This window comes from Pectinophora gossypiella, chromosome 21 (genome assembly GCF_024362695.1).
Source record: "Pectinophora gossypiella chromosome 21, ilPecGoss1.1, whole genome shotgun sequence".
NCBI lineage: Eukaryota > Metazoa > Arthropoda > Insecta > Lepidoptera > Gelechiidae > Pectinophora > Pectinophora gossypiella.
This window is the reverse complement of record NC_065424.1, coordinates 6,175,032-6,197,115: the sequence shown is the minus strand read 5'-3', so window position 1 is coordinate 6,197,115 and position 22,084 is coordinate 6,175,032. Positions and strand designations below refer to the sequence as shown.

Below are 22,084 nucleotides of genomic sequence, written 5' to 3'. Positions count from 1 at the left end.
GTTTGGTTAGGACATTACAGGCTGATCACCTGATTGTTCGAAAGTAAGATGATCCGTGCTTCGGAAGGCACGTTAAGCCATTGGTACCGGTTACTACTTACTAATATAAGTACGTAGTCTTTACATGAGTCATTTCAGGGGCCTATGGCGGCTCCGTAATAACCCTGACACCAGGGTTGATGGGGTTGGTAATCCACCTCACAACCCACACGAAAGAAGATCATAAGTGACTTGAAAAACATGTCGCCAAACAAGGCGTGATTGATAAATCACGCTTTATTTTTAAACGCCACTGTTCTTTAGAGAAGTAACGTCATATACCGAGCAAAATCCCCATTTGTCCTATCAAATAGTCTTCTTCTTATCGTGTGGGTTGTGAGGTGACGTACCAACCTCATCAACCCTGGTGTCAGGGTTACTATTGAGCCGCCAAAGGCCCCTGATATGACTCATGTAACGACTACTTACTTACATCAGTAAGTAGTAACCGGGACCAACGGCTTAACGTGCCTTCCGAAGCACGGATCATCTTACTTTCGGACAATCAGGTATCAAATAATTAATGCCATTTACGGCGAATTCACAATAAGTCACGTCAAAAAAAGCTGAGCAAACAAACTCTGACTCATGCCATAATGGCGAAGACGGGTCGTCATGGTCAGCGCTTCACGAGATATGGGCGCCCCCTGACTCCGAGTTGATAATATGTGTGGCTTGATTCTGTTTACTAAAGTAACATTACATAGTTTCGCGCCAATATCTATGAAAACTACAAGCCGTCATCATTCTTAATAAAAAAAACCGGATTCCCCGAACTGTGATGTTTGTAATAGGGTTGAAGATGTGGCGCATATTTTGATGGAATGTGTCAAGAATCGGAATGAAAGGGAGTCGCTGATGAAATATTTTAAATTAAACCAATTAGACGTAGGTTATATACCAGCCCACCTTAGTGCTCCAACTTCCGAGGCGGCTGTGGCTTTTTACAACTTGGTAATACAATATTTTCAGGGACCCCTTTCAGGGTGAGTGTATAATAATTACATAGTAATAAGGTCTAGTTATTTGCTATTTTAATCATTTTACGGCCTCTGTCGTTCAGTGGTTGAGCATTGGACTCCCGATCCGGAGGTCCTGGGTTCGATTCCCGGCGGGGACATATCACAATAATTACTTTGTGGTCCCTATTTTGGTTAGGATATTACAGGCTGATCACCTGGTTGTCCGAAAGTTAGACGATCCGTGTTTCGGAAGGCACGTTAAGCCGTTGGTCTCTGTTACTACTTACTGATGTAAGTACGTAGTCGCTATATGAGTCATGTCAGGGGCCTTTGGCGGCTCAATAGTAACCCTGACACCAGGGTTGATGAAGTTGGTAATTCACTTCACAACCCACACGATAGAAGAAGAAGATTATTTTAGTTACGATGGGGTTGGCATTTATACATAGATAAAAACCGCTAAAATAAATAAAGTTTAAAAAAAATTAATTCTCGATGCTACTTTTAAGCAAAAAATAGAGCAGTGGTTTCCCTCTTGCCTCAGGTCTGCTTCTCTGTCATTATAAAGAAAAACCCTAAAATTTCCGAAAACAAAAACAAAACAATTCTTATCAAGATATAACGAATTATTTATGTGGGTAACCGCGATTAGAAACTTTATCTGCATATCAACAAGCGTATCACTTGATGCATTTTGTTTCATTATACAGGGTGTTAGTGACATCGTAACGAAAACTTTAAGAGATGATTCAGACCATGATTCTGAATTGATATGAACTGAAAACAAATACAAGAAATCGAGGCTTTCGCTTTGTTCGATGTACATTGCGGCGCAGAAAAAAACTCAAAACCTTAAACATTTCCGACAATAAAACACCTAACATCGTTTTAAGTACAATCAAGTAGAAGTTCTAAAATTTATTTCGTTAGTGTCATTTAACACCTGTATATTCAAAATTCAAAAATATCTTTATTCAGTAGGTAACATAGTTACACTTTGATTCGTCAATTATTACATAACGAACGTCTCATCCGCCTAAAACAATGCATATATCATAAATTATACGTCCCACTGCTGGGCGCGAACCTACCCTGTATAATAATAATAATAATAAAAAAATATTTATTTTCTCTTCACAAAGGTGACATAAATTATGTAATCTTAACTAGGGTAATGATACCATACTGTAATGCCTTCGTGAGAAACTGGTATCTATACTAGCCCCCGACCCTGTGTGACAGATCACCAGGCTCCCAAACTCTTACAGAACTCCTATATATCTTGTTTGTTTGTTTGTATACTCTTTATTGCTTTAGAATACAAGAAAATTTACATATAATTTATCGTTAGATAAAGCATAGGCGAGCTTATCCCTAATTGGGATTTCTTCCAGCTAACCTTGGACAGCCTGAAAGAAACTCAGTGGGCCGGTATTATCACGCAATAAATGAGTTAATATATATGAATAGCAAGTAAACTAAATGTATACTTATTACTAATATTACTAAATACGTATATAGATACTACTTATTGATAATTACATAAATAAGTATATTACAAGATAAGTATATACATATATAAAACAGATATAATATAATATATAGTATAGTTTAGCTCAAAGTCAATGTTCCAGAAAATACTTCTTCAATAGAGCTTTAAAGCATACTTCTTTTGTGTACTACTCAATTTTGATATTTTATGTTTATGTTTTGGCTTCACATTCCTGTATCTCTAAGGTTGTAAACTAGCCATCTTACAAATAAAAAATAATCCTGGGATGAACGTGGGTTTAAGTATTTGACAGCCAAGCAAAATTGAATCCAAATATCATACATTCGACTGAACTTTGCTAAATACTTAAACCCAGTTCATCCCTGGTTTATTTTTTATTTGTAAGATGGCTAGTGTAGGTATAACCTTAGAGATATAGGAATATGAAGCCAAAATATAAACATAAAATATCAAAATTGAGTAGTACACAAAAGAAGTATGTAAATAAACGTAAAGATTCTGTGTGTGTGTGCGTGTATGTGTGCGTGCGCGTGTGTGTACGCGTGTCTGTACGCGTGTGTGTACGCGTGTCTGTACGCGTGTGTGTACGCGTGTCTGTACACGTGTGTGTACGCGTGTCTGTACGCGTGTGTGTGCGTGTGTGTTTGTAGTATAGCTTTTCATATAACATCAGATGATTCAACAATACATTTAGTTCGAGCAAACATTTCTGTTCGTGCAAGTACTAAACGGCTCTTAGATTGAGCAACTATTGCACAACAGCTGAGTGCTATGTTTATTGACGTGAGTCATGGCTCCGTTATTCGTAGTACAATTACTTACTATCTGCCAATGATCAGTTCCTACTCATCAGTGTACTAGACACAGAGAAGGAAGTCCTTATTGCGTAAGTTTATGATAGATCCCTATCGAGGCGGGAGAAAGGCTTGCTGCCTCATTTCGTTTTGACATCCAAAGATGGGTAGAAATAGTAAAAGATAAGACCGGTTTTATCTTTACTGACTGATAAAATCTCGTCTTGTCCAAAATAATCCAATTTATAACACCTTTATTTAACTACTAATGGGAAGAATTGTTTACGAAAGCGCGGGTACGAAGACAGTAAAGTCACTGAAATGTGAAATTACGCGAGCAAATTATCCTGTTTAGGGGAATTAGGCCAAATTAACTCACTGTCAAGTGTGATTCAATCATTCAATCAGGATACAAGGCCGGCAGTTAAACACGTATTAAACCAGATTTATCTGGTATTCCAGTTCTGGCGTCGGAAACTTGACTTATAATTTGATATTTTACACAGTTAGTCATTTTGCTAGTAGGAAGTAAAATATTCATATTCGTAGACAAGCAATAAATCATTTTTTTATTACGGGTCTCTAACGCGACGGGTCTCTAGCGTGACGGGATACTAGTGCAACGGGGCTCTAGCGCAATGGGGTACTAGTGCGACGGGTATTTAAAGCGACGAGTATTTAGCGCGATGTGTCTCTAGCGCAACGAGTCTCTAGCACGACTAGCCTGTAGCACGACGAGTCTGCAGCGCGACGAGTCTCTAGCGCGACGGGTCTCGAGCGCAACGGGTCACGAGCGCGACGGGTCTTTAGCACGACGGGACTGTAGCGCGACGGGTCTCTAGCACTACAGGTCTTTAGTGTAACGGGATCCTTGTGCAACGGGGCTCTGGCGCAACGGGACGCGCTACGGGTATTTAGCGCGACGGGGCTTAAATGCGACGTGTCTCTCGGAAGACGCTAGAGCTTCCATTGCGGCGAAACTTTTAACCACATAGACACTCACCTATGACAACCAGATCAATGTCGCTGGTGGGCAAATACAGGCCGGTGCGGAAGGAGCCGAACACCTCGACCCTGGCTTGCGGCCACAGTGTGAGGATGGCCTGCCGGATCCGGTTCACCACCGTCGTCCGGACCAGGTGCTCAGTCTCGGTTGGAGACATGTACATGTAGAAGTGCTCGATCTCTTCGTGGAGCCTGGGGAAGAGACATTTGGGTCATAATTGGATACTAAAAACTTTACCACACAATCCACATTGGAGCATCTTGGTGACCGTTATTATATTGGTTATCGTGTGGGTTATGAGGTGGATTACCAACCCCATCAACCCTGGTGTCAGGGTTATTATTGAGTAACCCCTCCCCCCTACGCAATCCCCCCCACCCCTATGCGACCCTCTGGTGAGGACCCATAGTTTGGGAAACCCTGTTCAAGAGCATGTATGTAGCCTGACATAGCTCATGCAACATCAACGTATTTCCTTAGCAAATAGCACCCGGGAACAACTGCTTCCGAAGTACGGAAATGAATCGCTATTTAGCGACGTCACCAGCTCACGGCCATGGAGATAGGCGCAGATAAGAATCGTTACGTTTTGTTTACTACACGTTGCGCAACGCGCAGGCATTCCGTTCATTCAGCTTCCGCGCATGCGCCGTGCATATTGCATTGTGATGGTAGCGAATTATGTGGGTTTTAACGGGCTATTTATAGAATACTGTTGAGTAATGATAAATATATGATCAAACGAACTTCTCAAGTGAAGTTCGATCGATATTATATGAGTCGCTTCATTCGAAGATATAAATAAGATTTACTAGGTAGTCCTTTTAACCTACAGGCAAATGATCGCACGTTCAAAGCATCGATTTATCAATCGATATTTTTTTTTTTGTATTATCTGTGTCAATCTGTCATTCTTTTTGAGAGAAACTATAATATTTTCTGATAGAACAAGGGGATCGACAGACGGGTTGGGAGGGAACTTATATCTTCGAATGAAGCGACTCATATAATATCGATCGAACTTCACTTGAGAAGTTCGTTTGATCATATATTATATTTCGTCGCTTCATTCTTCAGATATAAATAAGATTTACTAGGTAGATGTTCAGAGACTAGTGTTTATTAATCAAAACACTTTTATGAAATCAGAAAATATTTATTTCTTTACCTTTGAGCAAACGAAACTTAAAATTATAATCACAGATTATTCTTATCATTAATAATTAGTTAAAGGAATTATTTACGAGCAGTATACAATCATTTATTTATTATAATATAAAAATATATTAAGGAACGTTTTTATCCCTCAGAATCATTTTAGCAAAAACTCCTTCTTCTATAATTGGACGGTTGTAAAATCTAGCGAAGCTCTGCGACGTGGTGGACCAACCGGCTGTTTTCCTTATAGTGTCCAGACATACACCAGCGGAGGCCGCAGCCGACGTGGACGCGTGCCGCGTACTGTGCGCGCTGAATACCCTTCCGTCAACTCCACTTTCTGAAAGTGTTTGCTTAATCCATCTGCTGATCGATTGGGCAGAGGCTTTCTTATGGGGCTTCTTATGAGTAATGAGAAGCTCATCTATGTTGTCGGGTCTTAGCGATGGTGTCCTCTCGAGGTAATCTAGTAACGCCGTTGCTGGGCATATCCTCGGGTTCTCTTCGTAGAACGGTAAAAATAATACGGGAGGTTCTCTACCCGCCGCAGAGGTCTTAATAATATCGTGTATCGAGATCTTTATTCCTGAGGTCATTTTGTGGATATTGTTTACCTTTATGAGGGACAATGTCTGTACTCTATGAGCGGTACATAGGGCTAATAAGACAACCAGCTTTTTAGTGAGTTTTTCTAACGACAAATCTTTGTTAGGGAACCAGTCGGAAATGTAATTTAGCACAGTCTGGGGGTCCCATGTACTAGAGTACTTGGGTCGGGTTGGTTTCTGCTTATAAACGCCTTTCAGAAGTCGTTTGATTCGATCGTCTGAGCCGATATCGTTCCCAACAAGCAACGATAACGCAGATCGATGGCTGTTAATTGACCCGTAAGACGCACCATTTTTAAACTGTATTGTCAAGAAACTTAGTATAGAAGAAACATCAGGATTAAAGACCTCAATCTTATTCTCAGTACAATATACCCACCACAACTTGTATGAAACATTATATTGTTTCAACGTATTGCATGAGATAGAGGACAGCATAAGGTCTAGCGCTACTTGGGGAGTATTCCGTCTTGCGAACGCGATCCTGAGAGCGTCGCGGGCCCCAGGGTAAGGGTCTTGTGCAGTGGGTGTATTGATCTGGAACGAGATAGTAACAAATTCTTGTTAGGGCTAAAATAAATTATATCAGAAACTACCATTCTTTTTAGCAATGGGAACCATGGTTGCCCGGGCCAGTAAGGGAACACTAAAATACCTGTCGCTCTCTCGTTAACTATTTTTCTTAAGCATTTGAGAATCAAAGCGAAAGGAGGAAAGGCGTAAAAGTTGTATGAATGCCAAGGAATTGTAAAAGCATCCACCGAGAGAGCGTCAGGGTCCTGCTTCCAGGATACATAAGTAGCGCATTTGGCATTAGTGCGAGAGGCGAATAAGTCTATATCCGGTTCACCTAGAGTGGCGACTATTTTGTAAAATGCCCAATCGGCTAGTTCCCACTCTATATCTGCGTTAATCTTACGCGATTCTTCGTCGGCTTCTATATTTTCCTTCGTGTTGATGTAAGATGCGTAAAGCCAAATGCCTCGCCTCTCGCACCATTGCCAAATTTGTTTTGTCAGTTCGTTAAGGTGTGGAAACTGTGTCCCACCCATACGGTTTATATAACATAAAGCCGTCGTATTGTCAACTCTAAGTAGGATAGAGCAGTTAGTTAAATTTTTAGAAAAACTTTTTAATGCTAAAAATACGGCTAGGAGTTCTAAATAGTTAATGTGATGAAAGAGCTCATCATCTTTCCATTGACCATTAACTCGGCTGTCATTGCAATAAGCTCCCCATCCAGATCTAGAAGCGTCGGAAAATATTTCCAGCTTGAAGTTATCATCGGGTCTTAAAGAGTTTGAGACGGACATAATATTGGTTCTCCACCAATTTAAGTCATCTAAAATGCAATTTGGTAATTTAATTTTAACCTCAAAATCAGCATATTTTTGAAGTGCCAAGTATTTTTGTCGCTCAAATTCTTTAGTGTATAGCCAGCCATACTTAACAGCCGGACAAGCAGCTATAAGGACCCCGATTAATTTGGAAAAATCCCTAATGGTGCAAACGGGCAGTGTAGAGAATTTATTTAATAATGTCTGTATATTTCTTCGTTTTTCATCTGGTAAGCCAAGAGTCATATTAACTGTATGAAATATGAAGCCTAAAAATTTACATGTTTGTTTAGGAATTATTGAACTTTTTTCATAATTAATTACAAATCCGAGGCAGGTAAGTAAATTAAGTGTCTCCTTAACGTTAAGGGAGCACTCCTCGAAAGTATCGCCTATGCACAAGATATCATCGAGGTATATTACAGACTTATGATTTCGATCTCGCAAATAACTGACAACTTCTTTCATAATCTTAGTGAATACTCTAGGTGCAACAGAGAGACCATAGGGCATAGCATTAAACTGATAACATTTTTGATCAAATTCAAAACGTAAATATTTACGATGACCTTCCCAAATAGGCACTAATAAATAGGCCTCTTTGAGGTCAATTGTGGCCAAATAGCCTTTTTTCGGAATTAGCTTTGCTGCTGTCCTATGGTCCTCCATTTTAAAGTGAGATGATAAAACAAATTTATTAAATGATTTAAGATTGAGAATAAATCTTTTACCTCCACTTGCTTTAGGGGCCAAAAATATATTAGATAAGAAATCTTCTTTGGATCTTTTACATATAGAAATTGCACCTAGAACAGTAAGTTTTTCTATAGATAAAAACATTTCTGCCTGTTCGCTTTCGGGGATAACATGAGCATGGAAATTGGCTTGTGAAATGTTACTGTTGAGTGGTATAGTAAAACCATCTCTAATCCATCTAAGAACTTCCTTATTTTCTGTAATTTTAAGCCAGCAATTATAAAAATGTCTAATTCGACCTGCATGTACCTCTATGGATGGTGCGACGGGGCATGTTGTCTGCTCGATGGTGGTGCTTTTGATTGAGCAGCATGGGTCGTCCTCCTTGGAGCTTGGGCCGGCTTCCTCTGCCCCCCTCTCCCACCCCTGTTGGAAGAGTATCGAGGAGGGCCCATCCAGTTTCCCTGAAACCGAGGGCGGTTATTGCTCGCCGGGGTAGGAGATGCAGTTACTGCCTTTGTAGTTGGGACAGCCTTCTTTATTTGGAAGCCCTGCTTCTCAATAGCCTTGGAGGCTTTGATCTTGTTTGAGAGGCCATTTCCAAACAGGGTATCATCTCTCTCCACGTCTTTGATTATAGATAAGAACGTCTTTTCTAAACTCGGTGTTATAAATCGTTTTCGGGCCTCAGTTTCCAAGAAATGTAAGTCACACAGTATGCGGCAGCTGTCACTTAGATGTTTTATTGCTAACACCCTTTCACCATCAGGTTCTAATAGTAAGGATAATCCCTTATTAAGAGCTGTTAGCCCTAGCCCCAGCTGTTGTTGTACCTGTTCTACTCTTTTGTCTTTGAACCTAGTAGGTTCGCTTACCGCAGCCAACAGCTCTGGGTTTAATTTAGGGGCTTGTAGTAGCGGACAGTTCTCAGGCACTGCAAATTGTTTTATCAATTTCTCTTTAGCTTCTTTTGTTAAGCCTTTCCGCAGAATAGGCTGCCAAAGCTGAGCCAGCTTGTCGTGAATCTTTTCTCCAAACTTGGGTGTCTCCTCAGTTGTTTCTCCTAAAGCAGACAGGATGTCTGGATCCAGCTCCGGAATCATACTCTGTATGGGGTCTGTGTTTCCATTGATGGCCACTTCGGGTGCGGTTGGTTCTGTACCGCAATCAGACACAGGTGCATAATTGGACGGAGTCTCTCCAAGCGCGCCGGCTTCGTCGTGTGAGGTCCTGTCGGGTTCGCCCTCAATCTCACTTTGACCATGTGGCTCATTATCTACAAAGTAGAAACAGAAATGTCAACTACAGTACCCGCTGTCATATAAATATGAATAAGTTGGAGGTGTTAACCCTCGGTTAACCTTCTCCCGAGTAACTGAGTTCAAAAAACCGTAAGCGATAGGTTAGAGTTTGAGGTTATGATGACAAACTATTTATGTAAGTCATAGAATTAAATTCAGGTTAGTTTTCGGGTTATTATTATCATTGCTAAAGCGTGTGGTAGCCCACGGTTACCCTCAAAGTGCTTCAAAGCAAGTTTTATGTGTGAAGTGAGCCACGCGTTAACCCGCGGTTAACCTCTAGGCAGAATTTGCTTAATTGTGATAACCCACGGTTATCATCTAAGCCTTTGTTTTAATTGGATAAAATAGAACTCACTGAACACTGTAAGCACAGCACAGTACTTACCCGAAGTTTCGTCTGAGGATGAGTACACAATCCGACGTCGTTTTTTATGGTGTTTTTCTTCTTCCTCCAGGCGGCGTAATTTTCGACGATAGGATTTAATTTTCTCACGTTTACTTTTCGGCATGTTAAAACAGGATTTTTAACGTTTAGAATCGAAAAATCCAGGAACGCGTGCTTTAGTTTGCCTCGCACGAAAAAAGAATGACAGATTGACACAGATAATACAAAAAAAAAAAATATCGATTGATAAATCGATGCTTTGAACGTGCGATCATTTGCCTGTAGGTTAAAAGGACTACCTAGTAAATCTTATTTATATCTGAAGAATGAAGCGACGAAATATAATCAAAATCAAATCAAAAATGGTTTGTTTCAAATGTAGAATCAGAAGAGAAGAAGTATTCATAATAATAAAAAAACGGACATAATCCATAAAGGTTAGTAACAATGGTCTTAAATCTAGTCTAGGAACAATGGGCACACACTTCTAAACGTAAGTTCACGACTACATAAGTTCACGACTATATCCCAATTCGGGAAGCCAGAGGTAATCGCAAGATGAACTAAGTTTGAAAGAACCAAGAAGATGTTTGTAAGTTCTATCTTACTATCCTGTCACTACCGTTTTGGGACTGCTTTATTGTTTTGAGTCTGTTATGTCTGGGGAGAAACGACGCAAACTCCCAACAAGTTGCCGTTCTACATGTAGCATATCCCTTATTCTATGCCTAATTGACCTTAGTCCTCTTAAACCTATATTCAAATTCAAATTCAAAAATATCTTTATTCAGTAGGTAACATAGTTACACTTTGAATCGTCAATTTTTACATAACGAACGTCTCATCCGCCTAAAACTACTGCAGCTTCTCACAACCTGTATAGCCGGGGAAAAGAAGCTGCAAGAAAAACCTCGGCACAGGGCCCTAGACGTTCTTTAAAAAAATAAAAATAAACATAAAATATTGATATACAATTGAGTAATTTAGCTGCCTAATATCAGTTCTCAGACAGTTAATCCCATGCATTCATATCTTCTAAATAATCACTAACTTTATAATGACCTTTTTTGTAAAGTTTTTGTTTAACTACTGTCTTAAAGCAGTTGAAAGGCAAATTCTGATCCGGTTGATTGGAGGGGAAGCCTGTGCCCAGCTGTGGGACGTGTGTAAGCTGCTTATGTATGTATGTTATATTATACTTGCATACCTACATAAACTCACGCACTCACGCCTATTTCCCACCGAGGTAATCTTGCTTCTAGATTCATCCACATGCATCAATCAGGTTCAGAGTAGTACTAAACCTTCCAATAATAAAACCATAATCTTTAATAATAATCTGTCCATATCGAAAATAAATTTCAGATAGCCTTGTTTAACAGAAAATTAAAACGAAAAAAATTCTAAACCCACAGCTCTTGTCAAGTTGTCTAAGGTTCAAGTCCCGTGCGACTCATTTTTTCGATTTAATTTTCTCTTTGTGAATTTCCCTAAACACAGATGAGTGCTATACAAACCAAAAAAAAAACTAGTTTAACACGCATTATTAACCTATAAATTACACCTACCCACCCAATAACCTTGCTCAAATGTTAGTTGGAGTAAATTCCTCACGCGTCATTTTCAAGGCAGTCGCGCAATGACATAATACTGCATTAAAATGAAACTTATTTATTATTTATTTATTTCACATTATACATAGTCATTACAGATAAACCAAATCGACAATGTATGCAAACTATTTACTAAAAAACTTTAGACTGATATTAGTGAATTCCGCCAACGAACATGTATATAAATCTGTATCCGGGTTTTCTTGAGCTATTTCGTTAATCGCGCGAGTAGCCCGGGCAATAGGTGAGTGCTTCCCGAGGATGGTACGACCAATACCTACTGCGAACATTGTAGGAAGACGCCTAGCCGAATGAGACTTGAAGAGTTCTGATACCGGGTTGGATTTTGTATTATAAAATTTGTGAAGTTTTGGAGAAATACGTTTCGGCAGTATGTGACTTAGCAATCCTAACACGTATTGGGTTATTGGGTTGGTAGTGCATCATCATCATCAGCCCATTAACGTCCCCACTGCTGGAGCACGGGCCTTCCCTATGGATGGATAGGGAGCTCGGGCCTTAAACCATCACGCGGGCCCAGTGCGGATTGATGGTTATTAACGACTGCTAATGCAGCCGGGACCAACGGCTTAACGTGCCTTCCGAAGCACGGAGGAGCTCGAGATGAAAACTTTTTTTTTTTTGTGGTCACCCATCCTATGACCGGCCTTTGCGAAAGTTGCTTTACTTCAACAATCGCAGACCGAGCGCGTTTACCGCTGCGCCACCGAGCTCCTCACGGTAGTGCATACAGTCTGTAAAAACCCTGACCTGTCAAATCTTCAGGTTAGGTAAGCGGACGCTGTGAACACGGGATTTCGCTAGATGGTTAGATAAATGCGTAAAATTATTTCTATGCTGCACTTCGAGTAATTGGGTCATGTACTAAGTTCAAGATAAATTATGAAATTCTGATTATTAAATAAAGAAAGATTTAAAACAGACGAATAACATTTTATTTTTCTATTTAACTTATTTATATATTTTAATCAAGAAAACGTACCTAATAATATAAACGTAACGACATTTTATCACGTTTTCTATGACGTCACAGTGTGCTTTTTCACACAAATTCCATAGTCATTTCTTGTTTTGACGTTTAGTAAAAAGTAACTGATTTGACTAGTTGGAAACTAGCCTATTCTATACAGTACTAGCTGTCAATAATAACCCTGACCAGCGGGCCTAGCACCGTAAGCACGCGACTCTTTCTCGCCGCGACAGAGATCGTCTGTCTCTTTCTATGCAGTACTGTGAGAGAGTGACGGGTGACGTATGTCGAGGCGAGAAAGAATCGCGCGCTTACGGTGCTAAGCCCGCAGGGTTGCTGAGGTTCGTAATGCGCTTAGAAGAAGCTGGCCGCCCGCGACTAAAATATACTTTATAGCATACATACATACATACATAAACTCACGCCCGTAATCCCTAATGGGGTGGGCAGAGCCACAAGCAATCAAAGACAACTTGCAGCCACTGTTGATACGGTGTCGTAAGCTGGATATGATGAACCTTATGGTGATAAGGGATCAGCCTATCGCCCATAACATTAGTCCATCATGTTAGAGGACACAATCCCTCTGTCGGTTTTTACGACATGCCCGGGAAGACAAGCAGCTGAACGTGTTGTATGTGTACTTTATAGCACACAGGAATAATGTAGATATCTCCTTATGAAATAATTTTCAAAATAGGTGCAGTAGTGAAGACCTAGTGTAGAATAAAAGGCCGTGTTTCGTCATGACTGCGTTGATTAATAGCGACATCTGTTAGGTTTTCTTGTTACTACTTTACATTTTCAAATACCTTCGAACGAACGAAGGGAATTGGTTCCTAAAATATGCGCTAGATGGCGCTTGTCCGTAACAAGTGGCTCCAGAGATTTCCCCCTACAAACTCACAACCCGTGCTTTTTGTTTGCCTCTTCACCAACATCACATAGGCGTGACCATATGTATGTGTGTATTAATCATATATCTATAAATTCTCGAGCGAATACATTGTACGTTTTGCAGCCTCCAAACACTGGTTGAATAAAACCGTAGCGGTGTTTGCGTATGCGCAGCCTGTCTAGAACGGTAGTTTGAGTCACGTGCCTTTCGCCACGTGCTTTTAATCAGATATTTATTTTTTTAGTTGATAAATGTCAGCTGCATACATTCTACCGGTTGTCAAATACGGAAGGCTTTTTTTAAAACCTAAGTATAAAAAGCTGACAAAGGTGTGGTTGATTATAAAAAACACAATACTGTTTAATTTAGATTATCTCTGTCTGAAATGATAACCCGGGCGATTCAAATGGGCATCCCGCTGGTATGCAATCCGTTTGAAGTGTGCTTTATTTCTTCGGGTTATTATATTACCTTATAGGAGTTAAGCCGTTGGTCCCGGTTACTACTTACTGATGTAAGTACGTAGTCGTTACATGAGTCACGTCAGGGGCCTTTGGCGGTTCAATAATAACCCTGACACCAGGGTTGATGAGGTTGGTCATCCACCCCACAACCCACACGATAGAAGATTACCTTATTATATTTTTTTTACCTATGTTATTTAAGATATCTGTGTGTTTCATTTTCATAAATTGTATGCCTATTGATTACCCGTACCTATCCCAATGGGGTAGTCAGAGGACATCCATCACAAGATCCTTATGGTTGTCTGGAAGAAATCGCTTTAAGCGATAAGGCCGCCATTTGCCATGTACTTAATTAAGAGACTTTTTGTATTTATTTCTTTTTATTTTAATGCAATAAAGTGTATTTGTATTGTATTGTATTGTATTGTATTGTAAGATGAACTAAGTACCCACGCCTCACTGACATTCTGCCACAACATAAAGAAACCACGAATAAGTATTTATCTTAATGAATTTATGAGACTGGATAGTTATAAAAAAAAGAGAGAGATAATTAAAAGGATAAAAAAGATCTCTAGGTCAACCAACGTCCTTTGAAGGTAGTTTGTCTACTCTTAGTCTCGATCTGCGCACGCGGCGGCCTTAGCGTGTGCCTTTCACCACGTGTCGAGCTAAGTACCAGCTCGCTATAGTGTTTGAGTTGTATGGTTCATAATGTCCATATCGTCGACTTATAGTGAAATTAATTATAAAGCGCCTTTATATACAGGGTGTTAGTGACATCGTAACGAAAACTTTGACCATGATTCCGAGTTGATATCAAGTGGAATTTCCGACGCAAATATACGAAACTGAAAATTATTTTTTTGACAGGAAATTCCATTTGATATCAACTCAGAATCATGCTGAATCATCCCCTAAAGTTTTTGTTACGATGTCACTAACACCCATACATACTTATCCAAGTACAGACCATACGGCTACCTGTTAGTACTTGTACAGGGTGTAAGTGACATCGTAACGAATACTGAGGGGGATGATTCGGCTAACGATTCTGAGTTAATATTAATTCTGAGCAAAAGTTTAGAGTTGATTTTCCATTGCTGGGGGTAACGAGTTATTCATTTATTTTAAGTGCAGTTTTCACTAACACAGTTAGATCGACACTTATAGACGGCGATACGGTACAGCGCCTATCGCGTTGGTCACAGAAAGTTCGGTGAGGTGTGGGTGCTTCCGTGGAAGAATGCGAAAGCGTCCCCGTAGCTTGGCATAACGGCGGTGATACGAACACCGGGGGGTTTTAGTCGGTGTGAGCCCGACATAACCCTCTCGCTGCCCCCGCGGTGGGAGGGTATGGGGTAGGCATTTCCCCTCGAGAAAAAAAAATGTGTGAGTGCTTAGTTCATCTTGCGATGGATGTACCTCTGACCACCCCAATTGGGATGTAGTCGTGAGGTTAAGTTACGATATGTTTTACCTACACCTTATAGCGACCAGTAGGCCCTGCACGGTAACTGCGCCGCGCGCGGCGCGAATCATATCGAGGCCTTCGACCAATAGCCGTTTGACGTCCATCTACGTAGATAGCATTCGTATCGTTTATTGGTCGAAGCGCTCAATATAATTCGCGCCGCGCGCGGCGCGGATGTCATGCAGACCCGGTAGGAGGTTGAGTTGATGTATGTATGTGTCCAGTTTTTACCAGAGCAGTGAAATCTAAATTTTAGCGGTAGACGCGGCGACCTCGTTTCCAGCTGCGCGAGCGCAAGCAGAACGGTTTTATTGGTTTTACTAACACATTTTTGTCTCGGTTTTTGCCTTTCATGTTGTAGTTTAGAAAATAGTTTCTTTCTTATTGCTTCTCGGATCGAATTTGTGTTAGAGATGGTCTATAAAATGTCTTTAGCTATTTATGTATTTCACTTTTGTGTTTTATATTAAATAAATAAAATAAAAATATTTATTTTCAGACAACTTAAGTCCATAGAGTGTTAAACTATGTTAGTAATTATTATTATACTAGGTAGGTAAAAAGAAGATAAGTTTAGACGTAAGATTTAATATGGGCCTGCAATAAAACTTTATTTTATTTTTTATTTATTTCATTTGCATCATAATTATAATCATTTATTTGCCATTGAGAAGGGTACATTACAATGTTGGTCGTCATTAAAATTAGTTCCTCCTAGTCAGCTATTAACAATAGCATGCAAATATCATCGGTATTTTTCATTTGATACATACATAAATTTACACCCGTAACAAACAAAAATTGTTTTTTGTGTTTGTACAAATTTTTGATAAAAAATTTAATCGATAAATTCGGGTTTATAAATAACGGCCTCCGTGGTCCAGTGGATAAGCGTTGGCCTCAGCCCAACGTTCCGGGTTCGAATTCCGAAGGAGACATATCACAACAATCACTTTCTGATCCCTAGTTTGGTTAGAACACAGGCTGACCACGCGGTTGTCCGAAAGTAAGCTGATCCGTACTTCGGAAGGCACAGCCGTTGGCCCCGGTTACTTATTTACAATTTTCTTACTAATTACCTATTTCACATCAAACTACCGGGTGCATTATGAAGCTACGCTCCCCATATGTCCGACCAAGTAGCGAATGCCATTAGTGACAAAATTCAATCACGTCAGAAAAAGAAAAACAAAAAACAAGCTAGTTTCCAACTAGTCAAATCAGTTACTTTTTACTAAACGTCAAAACACGAAATTACTATGGAATTTGAAAAAGCACACTGGGACGTCATAGAAAAACTTGATAAAATGTCGGACTTATTATTACGTTCTTCTTGATTAAATTCATAAATTAGTTAAATAGAAAAAAGAAAATGTTTTTCGTTATGTATGTATTTTGAACCTAGTACAGTCATGAGCAATATAATATACCCACTTTAGGACTCTGTCGCACTAACATATTTGATATTTAGTGAGACTTACAGTTCAATTTGTCAAAAAAGTTAATGTGACATGATACCAAAGTAACATGGTACCATATTAATGCTCGTGACCGTACACGACCCAATTGTATATATAATAAAATAACATGCAATAAAAGTATTTAGGCGCGAAACGATATCAGTTTGAAAAACACCAGATACGCTATCAGGCCTCGTATTTATTAATAGTTCGTCCTCAACTCACGTGCGAAAATATACATATGTTACCTGTCTCATCTTGCAAATGACAAGTTCTGGGGGTTTAAAAAGGCCACAACGAAGCAATTCATCTAAAAAAAGCTATATTGTGTGTCTGGGGTGTGCTAGTGATAAAACCTTATTCTGTATAGGTATCTTTTTACGTGATGAGAATATTATAAGAGATATTTCTATATCCCCGTAAACTTAAAAAGCATAAAGGAAGCAAGTCTTACGTAGGCGGTAGGTATATAAGGCGAAGGTTTGGTAGCGCTGGCAGAGGAAGACCTAGAAGGACGTACATTGACCAAATTGGAGATGTCCCTTAGAAAAGGTTCAGTACGATCTACTCTGAACCGCCAAGCGTGTATGAAATAGGCATAAGTTTATGTATGTATGTCTTCTTCTCTAGTGTGGATTGTAAGACCAATAATCGACTTTATCAACCCTGCTATCAGGGTTATTATTGAGCCGGCAAAAGTCCCTGTCATGGCTATGTAACAACTACGTGCTTAAGTAACCAGTAGCCGGGTCCGTAAGTGCGCAATCAAATGTCCAATAGCAAAATTGCTTTATTAGACGAATTGCTTCGATGATCTTTTAAACCCCCCGATGTGCTAAGTGAAATGGGTATATTCTTCGAATGCGAATCGAAAACGAACGATTGAAAAATACGGCTCATGTAGTCACTTGTGTTGGATGACATAATCGCCTGCGAGAGGGCAGTGACTGCCACACACAAGGTCACGAGCGGCCGAATTCGCGCGATTTACATTCATTCCGTGTAGCCATAGTAAAAAGAGAACAGTATCCGCAAAACGGAGCACGCATATCGCGTAGCTAACAAAACCGGCCACAGCATACTAACCGGCGTATTGCGCGGTGGGATAGACGAGCTAAATGATTTGCTGGTATTGGGCTAGTTTATATATCGTGTCGCGTGATATGCATATAATAAAGTATAATTGTAAGGTTTTATTTATTTTCATAATAATAGTAGGAAAGAGAAGGTGCAGGTCGTGTCGTATCAGGAGGTGAAGGATTTGGCGGGAAGAAGACGAATGGCGATTACTTCACCGACAAAGAGAGAGAAAGAGAGGGAAACTATTAGCCTTTTTACTGGCAACACTATACGGTAGAGGGAGAACTTGGCAGGGCGCGAGCACTCTGAAGGCACTGCCTTCAAGGCAGTCTTGTCTGGACAATCGAAGTGATCGGACGTAAAAGTTTCTGTTGGTGCTGTAAATAGTTTATAGAATTTACTAGTTGGAGAATATAATCATTTATTCAATCGTTGTGGCAACATAAGCTCACAACTGTATCCCAATTAGGGTAGTCAAGAGAGTCCGTCGCAAGATGAATTAAGTACACCTCTTTCTGTTAGACCAACATGATAGGCGGTGAGCCGTATTGCCGTCTTTGTCGAGCGAACTGTGTTGTTATAATTTTGTGATATTATTAAATCTATCACGATTTTGCTTACGTACTGTTAGATAGAAAAGAATCGACTGATACATCACTATGCTCATAAACGTCACAACGCTAGCTTACGTACTTTGACAGATCTAATTCTCAGCGCGCATTGAGACGATTGTAAAATGTTATCTTATTAAAATATAGTCACTAATTGTACTGAACTGGGGGGTTAAAATGGCCACATCGAAGCAATTCACCTAAGAAAGCAATAATGCAATTTGTCATTTGCGCATATAAAAGTAAGTGCGCAATGCAAACAAATGTCAAATAGCAATATTGCTTTCTTAGAGGAATTGCTTCGATGTGGCCATTTTAACCCCCCTGGTCGTTCTGTTTAATAGTACCTACCTACTATGTATTTTATTGACTTCAATTTTACGTCACACGCCTTATGTTAATTTATCCAAAGCGCAAACAGCACGCGCGACAATCATTCAACCTTTTATTTACAGTTTTTTACGCGTTACGCTTCGGTGTGAGAGTATCCAGTCTAATTTTAGTTCTATGCGCGAATTTAGAAGTATGCTACTGTCATCATTGTAACAACACATCGAATCATCTTTTATGCTCTAATGAGGTAGGTTAGTGTGTTTAGAAACATAGCACTAGTGTTACTACCATAAATCTATGCCGATGTGTCATTGTTTAAAGTTCACTTTGATTGGCAACAGGACCTTCAACTTTTGTGTTTATAGTTTGCAGTTTCGTGAACTATTTACCTTACAAATAACGATAACAGTACAAATAATAAGATCGTTTTTTTTAAATCCTAAATCATGATTGAAAGATTTAATACTTATCGCATTTCCGAGAAATGCATTTTCGGAGGTGTGTAACCTAACCTGTATTGGGATGGTTTTCCCTTCGCGGGTTGACAAGGTCAACCACCAGGCAGTCGCTTTTGTTCTCCATACTGTCCAGCTAAAATTCGTGAAAACTGCTATAAAATGTGAAGCAACGTGGAGTGTATCCCGTCTGAAGGATGACTTACGAAAAAGAAAAGCAGTTGAAAAAGGCAGTTATCATTGAGTTCAAGTTTTTCTAAGTTTTCTTCTTTCCAATTTTTAGGGAATAAATATAACACTATTATTTTGCAGTTAAACGAAAAGGGTTATAGTGTAAAAATATAACCAAAACAATGTTTGTTTACTTAAATGGTATGGGGAACTGTCAAAATTTAAGAAAACTCAACAGTAGCCTCACCTAATAAGTGAAATAGGCAGTTTTTATCCTCATTGGTTGAAACCCTAATTCATGCCGTGTGCGAAGCGGAACCATGCCGCGGGCGCAAGAGCAACTGCTAGATATTTTCTAGACTTCGAGAAAAAACTTTTAAATAATACCTGCGACCCAGGGTAGGGCAGCTAACCAACTAGGGTAACTGGGTCGTCAACTAGTTAGATCACGTGACGATGACAATTGGACATTCTGCGAAATGGGCATAATGCGAAATGGACATTTTGCGAATTGGACATTCTGCGAATTGGACATTCTGCGAATTGGACTATTTGCGACCGGTGGACATTTTGAAAGAAAGAAAGAAAAAAAAACATTTATTCCATATTGGACGCCACATTCGACAAGACCAATTCGTAAAATTTTTAGGTTTTCATTCTCCATTCTTGTCTATCAAAGGCCAATTCTTTCGCTTCCTTAAGACCCGTATGTACATGTGTTATATATTATTATGTTATTGGTAACATTCACCCAATCAATCGAAGCACTCATTGGCTTAGCATGAATATGGGCCAGTAAACTAATTTGGGCTTCTATTCTAACCAACGTGTGGGCTGCTGGCTGCAGTCCAGACTGTGTCAACAACCGTAGGAGCTTTGGCTTGTTACTGATAAATAAATGCTAAGGGTCCATTTTGTAGCTGGTACAATGAAATAAAATGGCTGACTAAAAATGGCGGTCGTCAGCGTCCCTGCGTTGTCATGGTTACGCGCAGCCCCTCGCGCGCCACCTCATACCGCACTTGAGACCCGAGTCAACGGATTTTATTTATTGTGTCTGAAAGTTTATCCAATAGTTACCTAGCAGAAACGGTATTAAACTGTTTATTATTTATTTATTATGGTGCATTAACAGCAGTACATACACAAACACACAAAATAAAATACACATAGGAAAAGTTCCGGTATGCCTGCCAATTATAGACGCACACAACACTGACAATAAAAAGTAGAAACTAAAGTTAACAAATTAAAAAGAACAATAATTGAAAATAAAATTTAAAAAAGAAAAAACATAGATCATGTAAAGTTTCTTTAAATAATGTTTAAATGGTATGAAAAAAATAAAACTATTGCAAAATAAAACTTAGAAATAGGTAGGTAAGTACATAAAATAACATGACATTTATGATTTCAATGTGCTTTCCCCTTTTTTTTAATATGAATGTTGGTACTGATGAAGCCTGTGGTGGATTTACATTCTGTTTATTTTTATTGGTCAGCAAAAATTTAGTATTGATCGCCATCGACTCGCAAAGAAGAAGATCTCTTTATTGCATTAATAATAAACAAGGCAAGAAGATCTAAAACAAAAAATAAAAACATAAAATTTGTCAAACAGTTTATTAAGCAATTGGTCAAACAGGACCTTAGAAGGCTAAACTCGCGCGGATCCGACGTGGGTCAGGCTAACCGCCCTTTAAATTGAAGACGGACGGACAGACAGCCCAGGTTTAATAATAAAAATGAAATAAATTTTAATAATGTCAAGTTATTAACATATCTCAGTCAACAAAAAGCTTATTATAAGATTAATGATTACCTAAATGATAATCATTAATTAATTAAATGTGTTTCTCTATTTATTAAATAACTTGTAGTGTATATCTACAATGATTTAAAAGATGTGTTGCAGTTTCTTGTCATTTCTTCTTCGCAGCCATAACACCTAGCGTAATAACGTAGATTAAAAAAAATATAAATTGACCTCTAACAAGTTATCTATGATAATTACGTCGAATAAATGATTCTGATTTCAAAGTAACTTCCTCAAGTTTTAGGAATTCATAAATACCTACTGAGAAAACCCAGTTTCAAAATATGTTTACTAATTGCATGGCAACATAATATAAACAGTGAAACATACCTACCTAAACCAGTTTCATCTCTTGCTAATAAACTGTAATCGTAACTTTAATATTAAAAACAAATGAAATGAGGTTAGTAATCCACCTAACAACCCACACGATAGAAGAAGACAATGAAATATTTTTTATCTACATACATACATAAACAGCCTATATACGTCCCATTATAATTTTGGCTTTTCTGGTTGATTGAGGGAAGCTTGTGGCACTGCTGGGCAGTGTTGCATTATAGACTATTAATGTTATGTTAATAACTTTTTCCAGTTAGGCAGAAATTTAAAAGTGGCTTATTTTTTTATATTTTATGTTTATTAAAGAAACAATGTGGCCTATAACTCAGAATAATGAGCTTAATCATCCCCCTCAGTATTTGTTACGATGTCACTTACACCCTGTACAAGTACATATGGGTGTTAGTGACACTGTAGCAAATACTGTGGGGGATGATTCCGACCATGATTCTGAGTTGATAACTGCTAGTCTGAATCACCTATCAAAGTTTTCGTTACAATGTCACTAAAACCCTGTATGGAATTAAAAAACATGTAGGTAGGTATTAAGAAAGAATTGAATTGTTAATTT

At 39.1% G+C, this 22,084-nt stretch overlaps 1 protein-coding gene and 1 non-coding gene across 2 annotated transcripts in view; one reads left to right on the top strand and one right to left on the bottom strand.

Annotated features, from left to right (window-relative positions):
* LOC126376547 (non-canonical poly(A) RNA polymerase protein Trf4-1-like) overlaps window positions 1-22,084 on the bottom strand; it is a 40,380-nt gene that overhangs the window by 17,138 nt on the left and 1,158 nt on the right. Inside the window, exon 2 of the mRNA XM_050024014.1 lies at window positions 4,312-4,505. Within this exon, the coding sequence (XP_049879971.1) occupies window positions 4,312-4,505 (194 nt within the window). The remainder of the gene's footprint in view (window positions 1-4,311; window positions 4,506-22,084) is intronic.
* Window positions 1,088-1,159, top strand: Trnag-ccc (transfer RNA glycine (anticodon CCC)). Its single transcript has one exon. It is a non-coding gene; the product is annotated as a tRNA-Gly (tRNA).